We start from the raw sequence: 20,638 nt of genomic DNA on the forward strand, positions 1-20,638 counted from the left end.
GCCTCGCTTTGGCCGACAGCGCCCCCTGGCGGCCGGGAGGGCTCTCCCTGAGACTTCGTTTTCCAACGCGTCGAAGGACGGGTTTGGGTTGGAAGGAGTCTTAAAGCCCACCCGGGACATAGCAATACCTCCTTTAGGGTCCCACCTATCACTGCACCCCCTGACAAAGGAATTCAACCATATCTCATCTCCTGAAGCTCCTGCCCCATGCAGAGCACTTCATCCCTCCTTGTCATATCAACCAGAAAATGAAAGTCAAGGAGAGTGTACCCCCCTGGGACATTTGTAGACTTCTTGGCTGCTGCCAGCTTGCTTCTGTGAAAAGAAAAAAATACTCTCTCTTATAAAACTGCCCTTCAAGGGATTGCATTCCATTGTTATTCTTCTTTTATTGCTCAGAATGTACTGGGCCTTAATTAAGTTTGCCGGTCTGACCCATGGAGCTTTACGTATATATGATAAATTAACACCCTGATGGAAATACCTTCCTGGTAATCTGCATCTGTGCACAATGAGGCATACAACTCCAGAGGGAGCTGCTAATTCTACAGAACTTGTGGTTTTTAAATATTCTCCTGATCTCTCCCTTGAATCCTTTATGCATTTTTTGAACGCTCATCCGATGATCACATTGTCAGTCTCCATGAATGTACTCTTCATCTTTTCACTCAGTATAATCATATTTTGAGGAAGCCTTCCCCAAAGCCAGAGAATACTGACTGTTGGGGGAGGTGTGTGACTTGGGAGAGACTTTAGAGGAATGAGCATTACCGGCATCATGGAACTTTACTCCTGAACAACTGAAAGATTATGAGAGCCTAAGTTTAAGACAGGGATGCTGCAGCTCAGATGGATCTGAGGAGGACCAAATTATTTGCAGCCTTATGTTTATCAGGTCTTATTCAGTACAATCCCAGAGAGGCATAGAGTCTCTGAAATAGAGCGGGAGAGTCTCTGAGCCAAAAGGGAGAGTCTCCAAGATGAAAGGGAGAGTGTCCAAGTCTGAAGAGTGGGTCTCTAGGAGAGAGTACAAAATGAGCAAGAGAGTCTCCAAGCCAGAAAGGAGAGTTTCCAGGAGAGAGTCCGGGCCAAGAGGAAGAATCTCCTTGTCGAGAAAGAGAATCTCCTAGTCAGGAAAGGGAATCTCTGCATCCGGCAGTAGTGTCTCTGAGATGAAAAGGAATGACTTCAAGCTGAAAGAGAAGATCTCCAAGCTGAGAGAAAAAATCTCCTATCTCGATGAGACGCCCTCTGAAACAAACAAGATACCTTCTGATCCAAGCAAAACACCTTCCAAACAGAGCAACGCTCCCTCCAATGCAACCTAGATAGTCTCCAGTCTGAATGGGACACTCTCCAAACTGAGCGAGACAACCTCCAATCCAAGTTAGACAGTCTCCAAACTGAACAATGCAAACTCCAATCTCAATGTGACATCCTCCAAACCGAACAAGACAGTCTATGAGCTGAGCGGGAGAGAAGGAGCACCAAAACTGAGCAACCTGATCAATCACAGGAGGCACCAGAAACGATGTCAGTTGCCCCTGTAAGAGGATGGAAATTGAAATGGGTGTCACTTCATTTAGAACAGAAGAAAGAGGAAGAAGATACTGTAAGAGAGGAAAGAGATCCAGGGTTGGGCCCTCAACAAGATCACGGTTGCCAGTGCCAAGGAGAGCTAGAAGAGAAGAAGGTGAGGAAGACATTGTCACCATTACTATTCGATATCTGAAAATGACTGAAATTCAAGGTTCAAGAAAAGACTTTTCATGGCTAATACTTTCATACTAATAAACCCATTTTCACCTGGTTACTTTGCTGTTGGGACAATGGGACCAACAGTGTGTTGCTAGATAGTTGAGAAGCTCACAAACTGGGTAGCATTGGTAAAGACTCAGCCACAGAGGTATTAGTAGCTGTCAGGATGAGGCCTTCACTATTTGGAAGTAGATGCTATTAGCTGTAAAGGAAAAATACCCCTTCAATGTTGGTTTGATGCCTGAGATGAAGAAATGGACTACTGTGGAAAAAAGTATAAATTATTTGAGAGAATGTGTCATGGTGGAAATGTTACATGAACCTGCATTCATTCCTGATGATCCAAAACAAGAGCATGATCCTGAGAGAGTCAGGTGTACACCAAATACGTGGTGTAAATTCACAAGAACTGCACCAGAAAAGTACACCGGTACATTAGAGACAACATACGGCAGAGGGGAAAGAAGACCCCTTTTAAATGAACTGATTAGTACACTTCATGACTTTGAGCTACATTTAACCCCTCTACAAGCTTGTGTTTCAGCCATTTCAAAAATGACTGGATTGAATACTGAATTCTTAAGAAGATATAAAGGATGGACTGTCTACTGTGCTTCATCATGATGAAAGTGATGAACCTGATGACAATCAGAATTATCAAGACAGCCTACTGGAGGGGCTGATCAAATTGGCTTCCTTCTGACGTGCATCATCCAGTATCTCAGCTATTAAAAGAAGGTGTCCTTCTGCTCGAGCAAATGACAACTGAGAAAGGCAACTAAGAAAAGTGGGAGACATGGAGAAGAGAGTGATGATGAGGAAGTCACTGTTGCCACTATTCGTCGACCCCTGAGGATGTCTGAAATCCAAGGCTCAAGAAAGGAGTTTGTACAGCACTCAGATGAAACTATTGTCACCTGGTTGCTGCAGTGTTGGGACAACAGTGCCAGCAGTGTGTCCCTAGATGGTAACAAAGCTTGCCAATTAGGAAACATTGCCCAAGACCCAGCTATTGACAGATGGATTAGTAGATGTCTGAATGGAGTCACCACCCTCTGGGAATGAATGTTAGTAGCTGTAAAGGAAAGATATCCCTAAAAGAACGATCTGGATCCTAAGATGAGAAGATGGGATACTGTGGAGAAAGGCATCCAATATTTCAGAGAAATAGCTGTGGTAGAAATGCTGTATGATCCCATGTTTGTTCCTAACGATCCACCAGGACTAAGATCCCAATGGAGTGAGAACTGCACCTGATATATGTCAGAAGCTCTCAAGAACAGCACTGAAGAGGTACACCAGTACACTAGTAACAACGTTCCATAGATACGAGGACCAAAACAGAAGACCTCCAGTTTTTGAACTGATTCTTACAATTCAAAACTTTGAACAAAAACTCCCACCATTGGACACTTCCATTTCAGCTGGATCAATGGTAGCAGAAAAAACTACTAGATAAACTGAAGAAGACACAGGAAGGCATACTGCAGGTGTTGTCCCTAGTGATTAATCGGGATGTACCCATGGCAATACCAGAAGTGCCCAAGGAAGACCAGGATGATCCAAAGAATCTGCTGGAGGAGCTGATCAAATTGATGAAAGTCTCAGCTTTCAAAGGCAACCGCCTCCCTGCTCAAGCAAATCATAGCAGTAACTCCATGTCATGTGTGGCCCTGTGGTGTTTCTTATGTGCAAGTGGAGAGGACATGAAGAAATGGCACATCCAACCTGCTCCTGCACTGTGAGCATGGGTGAGAGAATTACAGCACAGATCAACCACCAATGAAATCGCTCCCATTACCACGGATAAGCAATAGAAGGGCCCTGCCCCCAGCTGGGGGGGGGGGAAAGGGATAATAGAGTGTATTGGATTGTGTGGATTAGATGGCCTGGCACATCAGAGACACAAAAATATAAGGTGGACACTGGTGTTGAGTGCACTCCGATGCCCTTGGTTTATAAAGGGACAGAATTGATTTATATTTCTGGAGCGACTGAGGGCTCTCAGGAATCATCTGTGTTGCAGGCAGAAATAAGCCTCACCAGTAAAGACTGGCAGAAGCATCCTATAGTGACAGGGCAGGGGGCTGACTCACCTCGCGAATACTTTCATGTCTCCTCATGATCCGTGCCTGGCTTCAGTGCTTCTCAGAAATAAGAGTCTTTCTTGGAAGAGGCTCAGGCTCTTGTGAAACTGAAAGTGCTTCTTGGGATCACTTGTTTTTAGAGCACAATGCCCAGCGATACTCCTAAGCTCAGGAATTGATTCTTACTGGCACAGCTGGCTACCAGTCCTCTCCTGAGGATGGAGGATGCTGAGAGGTGACGCCTTTGTGACTTTTGGATTCTGGGCCTTTCCTCCTGCTTTTCTGCCCAAATTCTTGGAGCAGTCCTCAACTTCTTCACAACCCTGCCTTGTCTGCCAGGCCTGACAAGCAACTCTGTGCTGCCTTGCTTGGGCCAGGTTCCCTGGTGCCCTGTGTCCTCTGGAAAACCAAGTGTCACACCACTAGGAGCACCTGCTGTGAGGTGAGATGACGGAGACTACAAATCCATTTAGTGTTTTTCCTCATCAACTGGATGGACAGGGCTTAGCTGAGAAAACGCTTGCAGCGTTGAGAATGAATATGTTGGGCCCATGGCCCAAGTTCCTGCAAGCTGGAAAAGAATCCCAGAAGGTCCCATTCTGTGTGCACCTGTAACTGATCAGAGAGAATCTTCAACGTATATTATATATATCTCCTGTCTGGATGTCTCAGGAGCAAAGGCAAGCAAAGTATGCCCTCAGTGCAGCACAGAGGTCGCAGGTTTTATTATGCTGTCACATTTTAGATTATCCCCATAAGCATGAAGCAGAAACTCCTTGAGCAGGTGCACTGTAACTTTGCAAACCTTGAGAGATGGCAAGCCACCAAAAAGGAGAGAGAAGGAACATGCCAGCAGTGGATGCAGTAGGGAGTGCCATCAGGGCAGCCCCTGCTTCAAGGTGCACTTCTCCTCTGTCTCCCACCAAAGCCTCTCTCCTGCTTTTGTTCTCTCCTGGGTCTGCAGGGTGTGCCTTTGTCTTGAGGGATGCATGGTCATATTTTAAATCCTGGTGAGTGGGATGAAAGAGAGTCAATCATTTTATAACGCAGGGCTGTATGGTTAACAGAATGAATAATGTCAAATCGTCCTGTAGTCAAGATACAGAACAGCTGGTATAGTTAGAAAGATAATTGTGATAGAAAGAGACAATCAAAATAAAGGAAAATATTCACCTGTGCCCTAGGTGCACATTAGAAAACTCCAAAGGAGCAATCTATAGAAAGAGATCCTTCCCCAGCAATATTCAGCCCTTAAACGGGGTCTAGCAGAGGTGCAGTCAGAATCCATCCCTTCTGTTCACAAAGGTGAATTGCCTTTTGATTTGCCTGGCAGCCACTTAATGGGGGATGCACACGTACAGGAATGCTCCCAGAGCTCGCTCCCTGCTATTAGGGCCATCCGCCTTCATTTTTCCTCAACATCCATGCCAGGCTCTGATTTCTGGGAAGCAGAGAAGCCATTCTTGGAAGAGGCTCAGGCCTTTGTGAAACTGAAAGTGCTTCAGGATCACTTCCTTTCAGGGAACAATGACCAATAAACCTCCGAAGTTCAGGCTATTTAAGAGCAGAGTCACAGCTGGGATCAAAAAGCACTCAGGAGGGCTGCGGAGCACCAGAAGGGCAGGTAGGGCCTGGCTGCAGTGCCTGGGTTGGGCAGAGGAACTCACACCCACTGGGAGCCCCTTGGTCCTCTGCTTGGAGCTTCATGTTGCGGTGCTGGGATGAGAGGGACCAGCAGAAAAGAGGGGATAGTGGTAGGGGGTGAAGTGTCTGTGACTGCAATTGCTGCAGCTGGGGGCAGGGACGTGCGGGGAAGGGAAGCACAAAGAACTCCATACCCAGATCAGGGGCTGAGCATGGCAAGGGTGGGAGTACAGGGAGTACAGGTAGGGAAAGACAGTGCTAGGGTGAATTGGGGAGCAGAGTCCTGAGTTGGAATCAGGGGGGCTGTGGAGCAGAGCCCAACACAGAGCCCTGCAGTCCTATGGCTCAGCTCTGCATGCGGGCGTGCTGCATTCATTCCTGCATTAAGGGCTCAGTGCAGCAGTGCTGGCTGCGTGTCACAGGGTGCACCCCTCTGGGACAATCTTGGAACAATCTCATGTCATTACCATCCCCTGGCCTCGGCACTCATTGGCGATGGGGAGGCTGTGGTTTGGGGCCATGACCTCAGGATCTACCTGATGTTGGAGGCAGCAAACAGCGTCCTGTCCTCCGCTCTCCCAGCCCCTGCTCCATGCACAGCTTTGGGACGGGGTTACAAATTCTTTCATGTCTCCTCATGATCCGTGCCTGGCTTCAGTGCTTCTCAGAAATAAGAGTCTTTCTTGGAAGAGGCTCAGGCTCTTGTGAAACTGAAAGTGCTTCTTGGGATCACTTGTTTTTAGAGCACAATGCCCAGCGATACTCCTAAGCTCAGGAATTGATTCTTACTGGTTCAGCTGGCTTCCAGACCTCTCCTGAGGATGGAGGATGCTGAGAGGTGACGCCTTTGTGACCTATTGGCAGGAACCAACAACCAGGGAGCTCCCAGCACACTTGTGGTCTCGGTGACAAAGAGCCTGTAGGGTTCACAGAACCCCAGGGTGCATGGGGCTGAGGTAGCTATCTTTGGGTCCCTCTGGTCCCTGCCTGCCCCTTGAAGGGCTGCCCAGAGCAGGATGCCCAGCATCAGGACCAAGGGATGTGGGAGATCACCCAATAGAAGATACGCCACAGCTGCCTGTGCCAGGGCTCCAGCAGCCACCCAGCACAGCAGTCAGTGCTGCTGATGGGCAGCTCCTGGACTCCAGGCTGTGCACAGTGCCCCTGGGCTGCCTGGGCAGTGCTGAGCAGAGCCCAGCTCTGTCCCCATGCAGCTCCTGTGGGGATTTATGGCTGTGGTGGGATCCCCCTGAGCCTTCCCTGCTCTGGGCCGAGCAGCCCCAGCTCTCTCAGCTCTCCTCCCGGCAGAGCTGCTCCAGGCCACGCAGCGTCTGCATGGCCCTTTTTCTGAGCTCTGCCCAGGTTGTCCTGAACGCTGTAAACATTTCAATGACCCATGAGGTCCAACGACCTCAGTTCCCATGCTGAGCTGGTCTAGTTGCAAAACCACTAAAAGGAAAGAGAAGGGGCTCAGTTCCTCTTGTCAGGAGCTGCTGTGCTTGTCCTGCTCCAGCCCTGGGGCTTTCTCTGCACTGCTCAAACTCCCTGAGCTGATCGCTGATGGTTTCAGGATTTCTTTGGACATCCCAATCTCCTGAAGAGCTGGGTTTGGTGGTTGTGCTGTCACATGGATATGGAGCTGTTTGCACAATCCTATCCAAAGAGATCCAGTCACCAGCTCCGTTTTCCATCAGCTGCCAAGTTTCACTTTCACATGTGGCTTCAGGCAGCAGAAATGCTTCCCATGCCCCCAGCAGGAAGCTGCAGCTGTGCAGAGGCTGCGGGCTGTGTAAGAGCAGGGTCAGAACCGGGCGTGGAAAGCACTCGGGCTGCGGAGCACCAGAAGGGCAGGTAGGGCCTGGCTGCAGTGCCCAGGTTGGGGCAGGGGCACTCATACCCACTGGGAGCCCCTTGATCCTCTGCTTGGTGCTTTATGGTGCTGGACTGAGGGGGACCAGCAGGGTGGCAGAGGGCAAAGGGGCTGTGCAATGGGGGGCTGCAATTGGAATGGCTGCAGCTGGTTGTAGGAAGGAATGGGGAAGGGAAGGAAGTACAAAAGTCTCAGCAGCCTTATCGGGGACTGAGCATGGCAGGGAGGAAAGTTCAAGGAGGACAGGCAAGGGAATCGCAATGCAAGGGTGAAGCGAGGTCCAGAGTCCTGAGTTAGAGCCAGGGAGGCTGTGGAGCAGAGTCCATTGCAGAGCTCTCACAGAACCCTAGGATGCTTGGGGTTTCCCTGAGACCCTCTTGCCTTCCTCTGCCCCAGCTTGCTCTCCATCCTCTGGACTCAAGCGTCCTCCAACACCACACCTTTGGTATTCACACTCCTACAGCTCCTGTAGGGCACATCTACCATGGCCCTGTGCAAGTCTCACTGGGGCATGAGAAGGGCTGGCCTTCACCTCTGCTTGGAATGAATCTCCTGCAACCATGACTGCCATTTCCTGAGCTTCTGTTTTTATCCCTTAGGATTCTGGGCCTTTCCTCCTGCTTTTCTGCCCAAATTCTTGGAGCAGTCCTCAACTTCTTCACAACCCTGCCTTGTCTGCCAGGCCTGACAAGCAACTCTGTGCTGCCTTGCTTGGGCCAGGTTCCCTGGTGCCCTGTGTCCTCTGGAAAACCAAGTGTCACACCACTAGGAGCACCTGCTGTGAGGTGAGATGACGGAGACTACAAATCCATTTAGTGTTTTTCCTCATCAACTGGATGGACAGGGCTTAGCTGAGAAAACGCTTGCAGCGTTGAGAATGAATATGTTGGGCCCATGGCCCAAGTTCCTGCAAGCTGGAAAAGAATCCCAGAAGGTCCCATTCTGTGTGCACCTGTAACTGATCAGAGAGAATCTTCAACGTATATTATATATATCTCCTGTCTGGATGTCTCAGGAGCAAAGGCAAGCAAAGTATGCCCTCAGTGCAGCACAGAGGTTGCAGGTTTTATTATGCTGTCACATTTTAGATTATCCCCATAAGCATGAAGCAGAAACTCCTTGAGCAGGTGCACTGTAACTTTGCAAACCTTGAGAGATGGCAAGCCACCAAAAAGGAGAGAGAAGGAACATGCCAGCAGTGGATGCAGTAGGGAGTGCCATCAGGGCAGCCCCTGCTTCAAGGTGCACTTCTCCTCTGTCTCCCACCAAAGCCTCTCTCCTGCTATTATTCTCTCCTGGGTCTGCAGGGTGTGCCTTTGTCTTGAGGGATGCATGGTCATATTTTAAATCCTGATGAGAGAGATGAAAGAGAATTAATCATTTTATAACGTAGGGCTGTATGGTTAACAGAATGAATAATGCCCAGTAGCATTCTAGCTGAGACACCCTACAGCTGGTATAGTTAGAAAGATAATCATGATAGAAAGGACAATCAAAATAAGGGAAATTGCTCACCTGTGCCCTAGGCACACATTAGAAAACTCCAAAGGAGCAATCTATAGAAAGAGATCCTTCCCCAGTAGAGTTTAGCCTTTAAATGAGGTCTAGCAGATGTGGATGGAGTCAGACTCAATCTCTTCTGGTCACACAGGTGAATTGCCTTCACCTGTGTTCCTGTCATTGACTCAGTGCTTGCCTCAGGCAATCAACTGGTGTTTCAGCTCATGATTCAACAGTTCCCATACAAGGGCCATGACTCTGCATGGGATTCCTTTCCAGGATGGATGGATGCTATTCTCTGCCTTGAGATGAGGCTGAATGTATAGCGCCAGAACCCACCTAGGGCCAGTCCCTGTGGAAACACAAACATATCCATGACACAAGTTATCCGTCGTAAGGGATATTCTCAATGTCCTGTGGCCATGTTCCAAACATTAACCATCAGCTGTTCCTTGAGCACTGGGTGCTTGGGGTTGTGCTCTCAGTCATTCATGCAACATATCATGTTGTAGAGCTGCACTACTGCTGTACAGCCAAAAATAGTGTTGTTGCAAGTGATCTGCAGCTTCAAGAGCATATCACAGATAATTTGCAGGCCAGGGTGGATGTGGGCGACCATCAGCAGCGCACTGGGTGATGCAGGCATTACAGAAAGAGTGCTCTCAGAGAGCAGCCTGAACTGGCTCCTCCAGGACCTCACTGCAGATGGGACATATAAGGTCTTCATCGACAGCCCCCCTGAAAGCATGCTACATCATATCCCATTGCTCATCACCATTGCCACAACCTGTCTGTGGCAGAATTCCTCCTTGGGTTGCACAGAGGCAGCAGTGGCACTGGGTCCCTCTTTTCAGGCAGGCACTCCCAGCAGCCCATCTTTTCCCCTTCCTCCTCTCACAGTTCACACATCATTCTTCGAGGGCTTCAAGCCACTGCCACCAGAGAGTTGTGAGGCCCAACAAATCTCCTTCCCCACTCTGCTGGAAGCTGCTGCCCCGCTGCCCATGACTGCCCCCTGCTGCAGCCGTACTGCAGGTAGAGAGCTACTATTCTACCTGGAATCATCTTGAGTGAGATCACACGGCATGTGCAGATGTTTGCAATGCTAATACATTGAGGTCGACATCATCTACAAACTTTATAAGCTTCTGACCCTGATACGCATCTACATATCCACTACTTAAAGAGGTTTAGATTGGATGCTTGTGTATTCACTCACTTTACAAGCTGCTATGGCTGCTTATACTGGACAAATCTCCACTCATCTTCCCAAACATCATTTTCTGAATAATTTGAGTGATCTATTCGTTACCACAAACATTTTGGATCATTCACATCTGAGTCCGTACCTCAGACACTGCAGACCCAAATTCTCCAATGGCTATTTCATGGGTGATAGAACATGCTGGGTCCTGCTCCAGACACGGTCAACTTGGGTTAACCAGAGGGAACAGGATATTTTAAGATATTTGAGAACAGCCTGTGGAGCAATGTTGAAAGGAAGCGGAAGGGAACCAAGACTGAGGAATAGGCAGAAAAGGGTGCAAAAGGGACTGCTGTCATGAGACCAGTGGCAGATCACTTGTCTAAGCAAGCCCAGCCTTGGTCATAGCTCTCTGTCCTGCCTCCTGATTAACTCCTTTCCTATCTGTCCCTGTGCAGTCCCACTCATGTCTGTGCGCTGCAAGGAAGAAGTGCCAGTGACAAGTGAGACCGGTTTGGTGGATGCACATGGGTGCTGCTGCAGGCAGTGCCCTGTCATGGTTGGTTGTGTAGCCAAGTCCATGGTGTGTTTATGTGCCTGTCCATATCTGTCTGTTTCTGGGGTGCCCAAGGATGGGTTCCAGCAGCTGGGTGGTAAGATTCCTCGGAGCTGTGGAGAGGCCTCTTCCAAGAGAAGGGGCAGTGGTGGCCTCTTCTAATGTGCCTTAACCAGATGTCTCTTTACCTCTTCCACAGCCATGGATTCACAGGAGGAGAGAGCAGATGATTTGGAAAAGGCACATCTTGCTAAACAACTGCTGGCAGAAACTTTGCAGGGGGAAGGACTGGATGGAGAATACTGGCTCCCCAAGCTGCTGGAGGTGCTAGGTGTTAAATCAAAAGAAGCTTTGAAACATCTGCAATATGAAGACTATCTGAAGCTGGAGTGTGAGGTACAATACCCCTGGGAGAAGACGGCAATCCAAAAGCTTCTGGGCCTTACAGACAACAAAGCAACCATTGAGGAGCTGCAGAAGCAGCGCCTGGAGATGATGAAGCAGAGGCAAGAAGCAGCCAAGCTAGCCCTGCAGGAGCTGAAAGAAATGCATCACAGCCACAGCCAGAGCAAGGAAATGATCAGACAGAAAGTGGAGGCACTATGGCAAGCCATGGACATTCCCAGAGAGTACTGGGCACCACCAGAGAAGGCCTTGGTAGATGTGCTTGCAAGCATCCAGAAGCAACTGGAACAGCAGGAGATGTCCATGGGCAGGAGTGAGAATGTCTCAGACGAGGAGGTCCTGAGGAGGGCGTCAGGAGGGCTGGCTCTGCAGGGCATTTACCAAACCAATAGCCTGGCAGATGTGCTGGCAAAACGAGAGCAGCTCATCAGAGTCCCCAGCGGCTTCAAGCTTGCAGGTCCGGAGCAAGGGTCACTGCTTGAGAGGAAGGAGTTCTCCTCCTCTGCAGCAGAAGCCAATTTCACCAAGTCCATCGAGCAGCTGGGGTTCAGCCTAAGCGTTTCTGCCAAAGCCGGGTTTTGGGGCTTCAGTGTTGAAGGAGGTGTAGATTTCAGCAGGTCCTCACAGAAGGAAGACACTCACCACTCACATTCAGAGCAGACCTACATTTGTACCACCAAGTACAATTACATCCCTCTGGCCTCCTGCTACTTCCAAAAGGACCAGCTTCACCTCTCGGATGGGGCCCTGAGGGAGCTGCAATACATTGAGCACCTTCTGAACAGCACCCAGGAGGCAGACAAGCTCAACATGATGAAGAGCAAGTGTGCCAGCTTCTTTAGCAGGTTTGGGTCCCATGTCAACCAGGGGCCCCTCCACTTTGGGGGCATATTCTGGTGGAAAGCATCTTCCGAAGGATTCAGGGCAGAGCAAAGGGAAGAGATGAAGCAACAAGCATCTGCAGCACTAAACTGCTTTGTCACAGAGAGCTTCAGTGGCTTTGCAGTCAGTGCAGGAGTGAATGTGGACGTTTCAAAATCCAGCTCGCAGGCATCACTTGGGAGAGGCGATAGAGGCAGCAGCCACACAGCAATTCAGCTCTCTGTGACCAACACAGGAGGTCCAGCAGGGGCAGATTCCCTTGCCCAGTGGAAGAGCGGGCTTGTGGCTGATAACACAACTTGGTTTGTTATTGACAGGGGCTTTCAGCTGATCCCAGTGTGGGACATAATCCTGTCCAACCACAGGAGCGATTTTAAGTCTGCCTATCAAATGAGCAGCAGTCTCAGGGCTGCCTATGGAGCACTAACGAATCACAGAGTTGGCACAGTGTTTGGAGAGGAACTGGCCAGTGCCATGGAAGAGGCCAGAGCTTTTCTGGAGCATGTGAATACCTGGGAGGTGACTGCAGATGAAAGGAAATTGCTCATGCTGATAGAGCTCAAACAGGCTCTGAATGAAAAAGTAAAAAATCCCAGTGTCTGGATCAACATATGCCTGTCAGATAAGGCACTGCAGGAGTTCCTGCTGAATACCGTTCTGTTTTGCCAAAAATCACCTTCAGAAAACATCACCTATATCAAATCTCTGCTGCAGAGCCTGCTGGATCCTCACATCTATTCTGTTAAGGACTTTCCCAAGGCATCCTTCATTATGCAATGGATTTTCTACACTGAGCACACATTTCCCAAAACTCCCAATGTTTCTGAGATTGAGGACCTCATCAAGACACTGCTGCAAATGAAGAAGCACATTCAGGAAGTCACCTACTCACCAGCCACCTCTGTATCTGACATTCACGAAGCAAAGATCAAAGCCACTCAGAATATAAGCCTGGCTGTTTATTCTTTGCTCCAATATCTGCAGAAGAGGGCAGAGAAAGACATAGAACTGTTAGTGCTCTTAGTTACAACCAGCATAGGATACCAAGTAGAAGGCAGCACTTTTCAGTACCTCCTTGGTTGTCCAGAAATTAACTTCATGGCCAAGGAAATGCAGACAGCATATGATGACTATCAGAGGCTGAAGGAGCAGAATGCTTACAGAGCCGAGGCCTTCCTGATCTTCACAGGCCTTACCATAACATCTGAAAGTAGAGTGGTGTCTCCTGAGCAGAAGAGTGACCGCTTACTTTTCATGGAAGATAAGATGAAGAACTCATGGTCTACAGAGATAAAAGATCTCCTCAAGAAACAGAATGTGCTCAAAGACTGGGAGGAGCTGGAAAAAGACTTGCAGTCCTACATCAGTGGGCAATTGGAGGATACATCTGTCGATCTGAAGGAGCACAGTATAATCAAAGAAATGGAAGACACTTTCCAGGGCACACGGCCTAACAGTCCATCCAAACCCAAATCAGATGACAGCAAATCCAAAACTAATCAAGCCAGTGCAAACCCAGAGTTCTTCAATTTACTTCAGCGCCTTGGGCTAGAAAGTTACTATCCGAGAAAAATGGGGTCAGAAGACTTCCACATCTTACACAAGACATCTGTACATGACAGCCAGCCCAGCAAAGATAGTGAACTGCCTTTTTACTTCCTGCAAAAGCTCTTGTGTGTGGACTACAGCGTGAGGTACCTGACTTGCAAGGACAAGAGTAAGCCAGAAGTCATGCCTGCACCAAAAGCCACAGAGAAAGAGCCCTCTGATTCCTTTGATGACTTTCTCAGTGATTTGGATAATGGAGCCCCTGAATCTGCAACCAGGGAGAGCCATGTGCACCCTATGGACCTCCAGATGGCTGTTTTTCATTGTGCCAATGATTTCATGAGGCAGTACATTTCATCAAAGCTTGCCTTCTGCCAGTTTGCACTGCCCCTCCTGGTACCCAACCCGTGCACTTCACAGATCGAGTTCCCCCTCTGGTCCCTCAGCCAAATCAAGAAGAGCTGGAAAGGAGAAGCAAAATCAGCAGAGCAAACAAAAAGTAGCAGCTACAAAAACAAGCTCATTTATCAGGCAGAGACGCCCATTGTGTCCTTCATACGCATCGGCAGCTCTCCTTCCTCTTCCAAGTCTCAGCTCCTCAACGCTCTGCTGAGCAAACAAAAACATGACACTTTCTTCCACCGGCACTGCAAAGGCAGCACCAAAGACTGTTTCTTGATGAAAGGTGTGGTGGAGATCTCCTGGTATTGTCCCCGTGGTAGCGACGATGACACTTTTGATAACTGTGTTGCTTTCTGTAACCTGCATGGAGATGCCAGGGATCATGAGCTGCAGCTGAGCTTCTTGCGGGAGATCTCTGCTGTGAACGTGGCTCTCGTTTCTGAGTCTGATCAGAGTGATAAGAAAGGCAGGAAAATTTTACATGACCTGTGGCACTCTCAGAGGCCTTTGGTTTGTCTTTTCACTGAAAAAGAGAATGTTGCAGCTGGCCGATCTAGCCAAAACATAAGAATAGGTATCAAGAACAGAAATGAAGCAGAATTAATGGATGAGCTGGCAAAAACAATCCGAGAACTCCTGGAGGGCTCAAGCACACTCTCTAGCCTCGAGATGTGTCTGGGCACAGCTCACCATCATGGTTTCATAGTCGATGAAGATACAGAAGCGTGTGTGATAGCCAAAGAAGAGGCAAGTGCGTTGGTGAAGCTGCTGAAGGGAGAGAAGCTGTCTGAGATCAAATCAAAGCTACTGCCTCTTCAAGGAAAACTGTGGTACGACTGGTGTAAAAAGGACAAAGAACTCACTCGCTTACAGGAGAAGAGGAACAAGAGCATAGAACATCATCGGAGCCAAATTGAACACGAAAAGTCTGTAATAAGAAGAAAGCAACTAGACAAAGCATTCCCCCTCAATCAACTGATGAAGTCAGTCCTTTGTTTTCTCTGGTCACAGCCAGTTCATACCAAGAAATACTTCCTGCAGTGGATGAAGGTCTTCATGGATGACCTGTCCGCAGATCGCCTTGATGAACTGAAGAGAGAGTATCATCAGTTATGGTCTCAAATCCTGGCAATGAAGAAAAGTAAGGAAGAAAACAACCCAAAAACTTTAATGACAAGAAGGTTAGATTCTCTTTCCAATGAAATCAATGATTCATCCATTGGCCTTGAGCATATTTTGAGAGAGGTGGGGCAGATTTATGAAGCTCTTCAATCAACAAACTCCAGAGATAAATGCTTTCTCAAACTACCTGAAATTGCAGCTGATCTGATGGTTTCAGGGTATCCCATTGAGCTGATGGATGGCGATGCTTCATATGTACCCTTACAATGGGTTGCAGCAATCTTTGACAGGTTAATTGAGAAGTTAGGTGACAAGCGAGTCTTTGTCCTCTCTGTGCTTGGCATCCAGAGCACAGGGAAGTCAACACTACTGAATGCCATGTTTGGTCTCCAGTTTAATGTCAGTGCTGGCAGATGCACCCGGGGTGCTTTTATGCAGCTCATTAAAGTGGATGAGAAGCTGCAGCGGGATGTGAACTTTGATTACATGCTCGTTGTGGACACTGAAGGACTTCGGGCCATAGAGATGGCCAATAAGCACTCACTGAATCATGACAATGAGCTGGCCACCTTCGTCATTGGCATTGGCAACATGACTCTGATCAACATCTTTGGTGAGAATCCTTCAGAAATGCAAGACATCCTTCAGATAGCTGTGCAGGCTTTTCTGAGGATGAAGCAAGTCAGGCTTTCCCCAAGCTGCCTGTTTGTACATCAAAATGTAGGAGAAATAACGGCAAGGGAACAGAACATGGAAGGACAAAGGCGTCTGCAGGAGAAGCTGGATGAAATGACAGTGACAGCAGCCCAGCAGGAATTCTGTGATATCTCCTGCTTCAGTGACGTCATCCGTTTTGATGTGAACACCCACATTCATTACTTTGCTCACCTATGGGAGGGTAACCCGCCAATGGCACCACCCAACCCCAGCTACAGCCAGAACGTCCAGGAATTGAAGAGTAAAATCCTCCAAGCTGCCAAGAAGGAATCTCAGGGCAGTGTTCTGAGGCTGTCCAGCTTGAAAGTTCGTATTAGTGACTTGTGGAATGCCTTGAGGAATGAAAACTTCATTTTTAGCTTCAAGAACTCAGTGGAGATTGCTGCATATAAGAAATTGGAAATCTCATTTAGTCAGTGGACCTGGAAATTGAGAAGGCACATCTTAGACTTGCAAATGCAACTGGACAATCAGGTTCGGAATGGAGAGATGGAGAAAGTTACCATCAAACAGCTTGAAGACCTGGTAAAAGAAACAAGTGATAACATTACCAAAGATGTGGAGAAGTTTTTCAGTGAAGACAGAGACTGTGAGATACTGATTCAGTGGAAAAGTAACACAGAACTGAAACTCAAAGAGCTCAAAACATCCCTTCTTGATGAAACTAGGAAGAAGTGTGAGAAACTTCTAGAACTAAAGAAGAACCGGGGTAGACTCGATGAGAGGAGATCTAAATATGAAAATGAGCTCCTGAAAAAGAGCAGGGAGCTGGCTCTGTCTCTTAAAGGCCAGGAATTAAGTGAACAAGAATTGAGAAACAGCTTTAATTCCCTCTGGATGATCTGGGTTGCTGAAGTGTCTTCTGATGCTCCTCCTCTGGAAGAGGTAAACATTGATGTGGAAATAGAAAATGTCCTCCTAGAACACTTCAACGTGCCTAATCGAGCTGAACAAATTGGGAAGTTTTCCAAACAGACCACCTTTTCATTTGATGAGAAGAGACACATATCTAAGAAAAAGCGTTGGGGCGTTATTTCTTATAGTTTTGGTGAGTCGGATGTGAGCAGCATTCAGTACATTACAGATGGCATCATACGGCGTGTGAAGAAAAACACTGACCAGAAGGAAAAGGACAAAATGGATTACAGTCACTCTTTTATTCATGAAATACTGAATGAAGTGCAGGAAGGTATGAAAACTATCCCTAGCAGTGCAAAATTTGATTTTACTAATGATTACAGAACAGATCTTTCGGTGTATCTGTGCAGAATGGCAGCAGCCAGGTTTAAAGACATGCATGCAGCCTTTGAGAAAGCAAATGATCCAATCATCTACCTGGAGAGCAAGAGAGAAGATTTCTTCAAATGTTTTCAGATTTCCTGCCTAGGAGCCACTTCTATCACAGCATTTGCTGATTTTTTATGCAGCAAGATTGCCCCCGGTCTTCGTCTGGCCATCTATGACAAGACAGCTCTTGTCATAGCTGAACATATGAGGAGCGAAATACCAGATTTTAATCGCAGTAGAGCTTTTCTGGAAGTCTGCATACTGAAATACCTGGCACAAGAAGAAAATTTTGAAAAATATAAGCAGTACATTAATTTCCCAGCAGACTCTATGGAGAATTACATTAAGACACGAGTTGAGACATACTGTTTAGGTCAGAACGGTCGGCTGGCAATGTTCTTAAATAGAACTCTCACACAGTACTGTGAAAACATTCAGAAAGCTGTTTCTGCATCAACCACAGTTGTCAAAGACAGAAGCAATAGAAATAATGTGATCTCTCTTTGGCTGGATGAATTCTGTAGAGAACTTGGAGGAGTCCTAAGGTTGCCCAGGAGTGACCTGGTTGGCATTGAACATCTGGAGATAACAGACATAGAGTTCCTAAATAACGCCATGGCAGAAGCACTCTCTCCCCTGAGAGGTCGTCTTGAGGAAGAGTTTGCTCATGCTGATATGAGGTCATTTAAAAAGCAGCCTCACACAATACTGGTGGAACAGTTTCCAGGGTGCAAGGCACAGTGTCCATTTTGTAAGGCAGTTTGCATAAACACTGTGACAAACCATGATGGAGACCACCAGCTTATCTTCCATCGTCCACAATTTTTGGGCAGTTTCATATGGTATGGAACTGATAACCTTCTCATTGATATTTGTTCTAGCCTTGTTGCCAGTAACTGCAAGTTCAAGATCGGTGATAAGCCATGGATTGACTACAAGAGATACCGAGATGCAGGACATCCTTTTTCCACTTGGAGCATTCTTCCTGATTCATCTATGCAAAAGTACTGGAAATGGTTTGTGTCTCATTTCAGGGCACAGCTAGAACAATACTACGGTGGTAAATTTTGTGGCAAAGGAAAAATCCCTGATTCATGGCAGAAAATTACAAAGCAGGAAGCACTTGACGAACTGAGGTAGGCTAAGGTGAACATGAAGGAAAATCTGCAACTGCTTTGCATTTGAGAAGAACACAACATGAGGATATCCACAAAAGATTGGTGGAACAATTACAGCCTTTAGCAGCATTAAGAAGACTGCATCTAACTACTTGTAAAGCTGGACAAAATGAGGTCTACCCCCGCTTCATGACAAAGTCAAACTCTTCTTCCCTTCTTGCCGTAAATGCATCAGCTTTGTCTTAGAGCAAAAACAAAAATCAAACAAACAAACAAACAACCCACATTTCTGCAGTAACCATTCATACAGACAAAGTTTAGACCAAGGCAGCACTAGAAAGTACCAAATTATCATCTGCTATGTTGAGATAAATGAAAATTATTGGCACAATAATAGTTTCCCTGCAGTAAATGCATGTCACACGTAAAGAAAGGACAAAGATGCCTGAGTGCAGGTAAACACTTCTGGGGAGCTGTCTTATTTTTAGGGGTTATTGCTCACTTCTTGCTAAACTTAGTACTCTGCTCAGTGATAGTGATTTAACTCAATATTCTTTAGGTACCCTTCCTATGTTAAGATGTGCCCACACTTTCTTGAGCTCCTACTCAGGTCCCCCAGCGAACTTCCCTCCATCCCACAGCCAATCCAACTGCATTTAGTTTGTGCTTAAATTATGGGCGAAAGCCCCTTGTATAACCAACGTAGGAAATTAGTTATCTCTGCAGCTTCCTCAGTAGACATCAGCAGTGTGTGTGACGTTAGCATTTGTGTTGTGAAGGCAGGTGGGAATGGGGTACTGGTCTGGAGAACATCTCACCAGCTCTGCCTGTCCCAGTGGACAGAGGGATCTGCTGCACAGTTCCTGCAGTGCTGTTGATTCTCGTGGAGAGTTGGTGATTCATTATAATCATTTTTCTTTTTTGCTAATAAACTGGTAGAGTTGCACTGGACTGGTCTCCACATGCTTTCTTTCCACTTGAGGCACAATTATTGTCAAATCCTGGCATGGTTTGAGTTGGAAGGGACCTTAAAGTCCCAACCTCTGCTAAGGGCTGGAACACATCCCACCAGGTCAGGCTGCCCAAAGCCCAATCCAGCACCTCCAGGGATGAGGGACCCACAGCTTCTCTGAGCAGCCTGTGCCAGGGCCTCAGCACCCTCTGAGTGAAGAATTTCTTTGTAATTTCTACATCTAATTTTATATCTTCCCTCATTCGTTTTGAAACGTTTCCATGCTACAGTCCCTGACAAATCATCCTTCCCAGCTTCCTACAAGCACCCCTAGGTACTGGAAGACCACAAAGAAGTCACCCTGGAGCCTTCTCTTCTTTGGGCTGAACGAGCCCAACTCTCAACCTATCTTCATAGGAGAGGTGCTCCTTCCTTCTGAGCATCCCTGTGGCCCTCATCACCAAGGAACTGTGGGGCTCCACCCAGACAGTGTCCCACTTCTTTGTAGTCAGACTTTCTGTGCCCACTGCAACAAAGAAAACACAGGAGAGTATTCAGGTGGGTTTGAATATCTTCAGGAAAAGAGGCACCACCACCTCTCTGGCAGCCTGCTCCAGAGCTCTGCCACCCTTACAGTAAAGAAGTTATTCCTCATGCCCCATGCACTTTATCCCCATTTAGTTACTGATCAAATTCCCTCTCCCCTTCTCTTCTACACACTGAACAGCCCCAGGGCTCTCAGCCTGTCTCCATCAGGAGATGCTCTGGATCTCCACCACATCTGCAGCCCTCCGCTGGGCTCTCTCCAGCAGTTCCCATTCCACCTTGAAGTGGAGAGCCCAGCACTGGGTGCAGTACTCCAGATGTGACCTCTGCAGAGCAGAGGGGATGATCTCCTCCCTCTGCTGGCCACATTCTGTGCAATGCAGTCCAGGATACTATTGGCCTCCTTGGCCACCGGGGCACACTGCTTGCTCATGGTCAACCTTTGGTCAACTATTGGTCAGTCATTGCTCAGCCATGGCACCCGGGTACTTCTTTGCAGAGCTCCTCTCCAGCAGCCCAGCCCCTAACCTCGACTGATCCACACAGTTATTCCTCCCCTGCTGTAGGACTCCCTACATGCCCTCGTTGAGCCTTATCAGGCTCCTCTCTGCCCAACTCAGCCTCATGTCTACATGAGCACGTGTTCTGTGTCTGTCCATGTAGATATATACATTGGTGTAGGATGTCCTGTCATTAAGTTACCGTGAATCTTCCCATGCACAAATCTGCAATCAAGACACTGCATAGTCACAAATTTAACTAAATCACCTTATTAATCTCCAAATTGGTGAATGATTTATACTGTTGAAATTCAACCCTTTGATCTATCTCCTGTTACCGATAAATGCACAGGAAAACAGTGACATGAGATGGGTGAATGGCTTTAAACTAAAAGAGGGAATATTTAAGATTAGATGTGAGGAAGAAATTCAGTATACAGAGGGCAGTAAGGCCCTGTCACTGCCGCCCAGAGAGCTGTGGGTACTCAGCCCTGGAGGAGCCCAAGGTCATGGGTGGGTCCTGGTCAGCCTGAGCTGGTG

At 47.6% G+C, this 20,638-nt stretch overlaps 2 protein-coding genes across 2 annotated transcripts in view; one reads left to right on the forward strand and one right to left on the reverse strand.

Moving 5' to 3' along the window:
• Positions 1-20,638, reverse strand: part of CLU (clusterin) — a 212,328-nt gene that overhangs the window by 178,327 nt on the left and 13,363 nt on the right.
• LOC136044969 (interferon-induced very large GTPase 1-like) lies at positions 8,019-19,051 on the forward strand. Its single transcript, XM_065730542.1, has 2 exons — positions 8,019-8,144; positions 10,819-19,051. The coding sequence occupies exon 2, from the start codon at positions 10,821-10,823 to the stop codon at positions 18,120-18,122; it is 7,302 nt and encodes a 2,433-aa protein (XP_065586614.1). The 5' UTR covers positions 8,019-8,144; positions 10,819-10,820; the 3' UTR covers positions 18,123-19,051.

The sequence above is a fragment of the Cyrtonyx montezumae genome, unplaced genomic scaffold, assembly GCF_038088225.1.
Source record: "Cyrtonyx montezumae isolate F1298 unplaced genomic scaffold, pur_monq_1.0 scaffold_13, whole genome shotgun sequence".
Classification (NCBI taxonomy): Eukaryota; Metazoa; Chordata; class Aves; order Galliformes; family Odontophoridae; genus Cyrtonyx; species Cyrtonyx montezumae.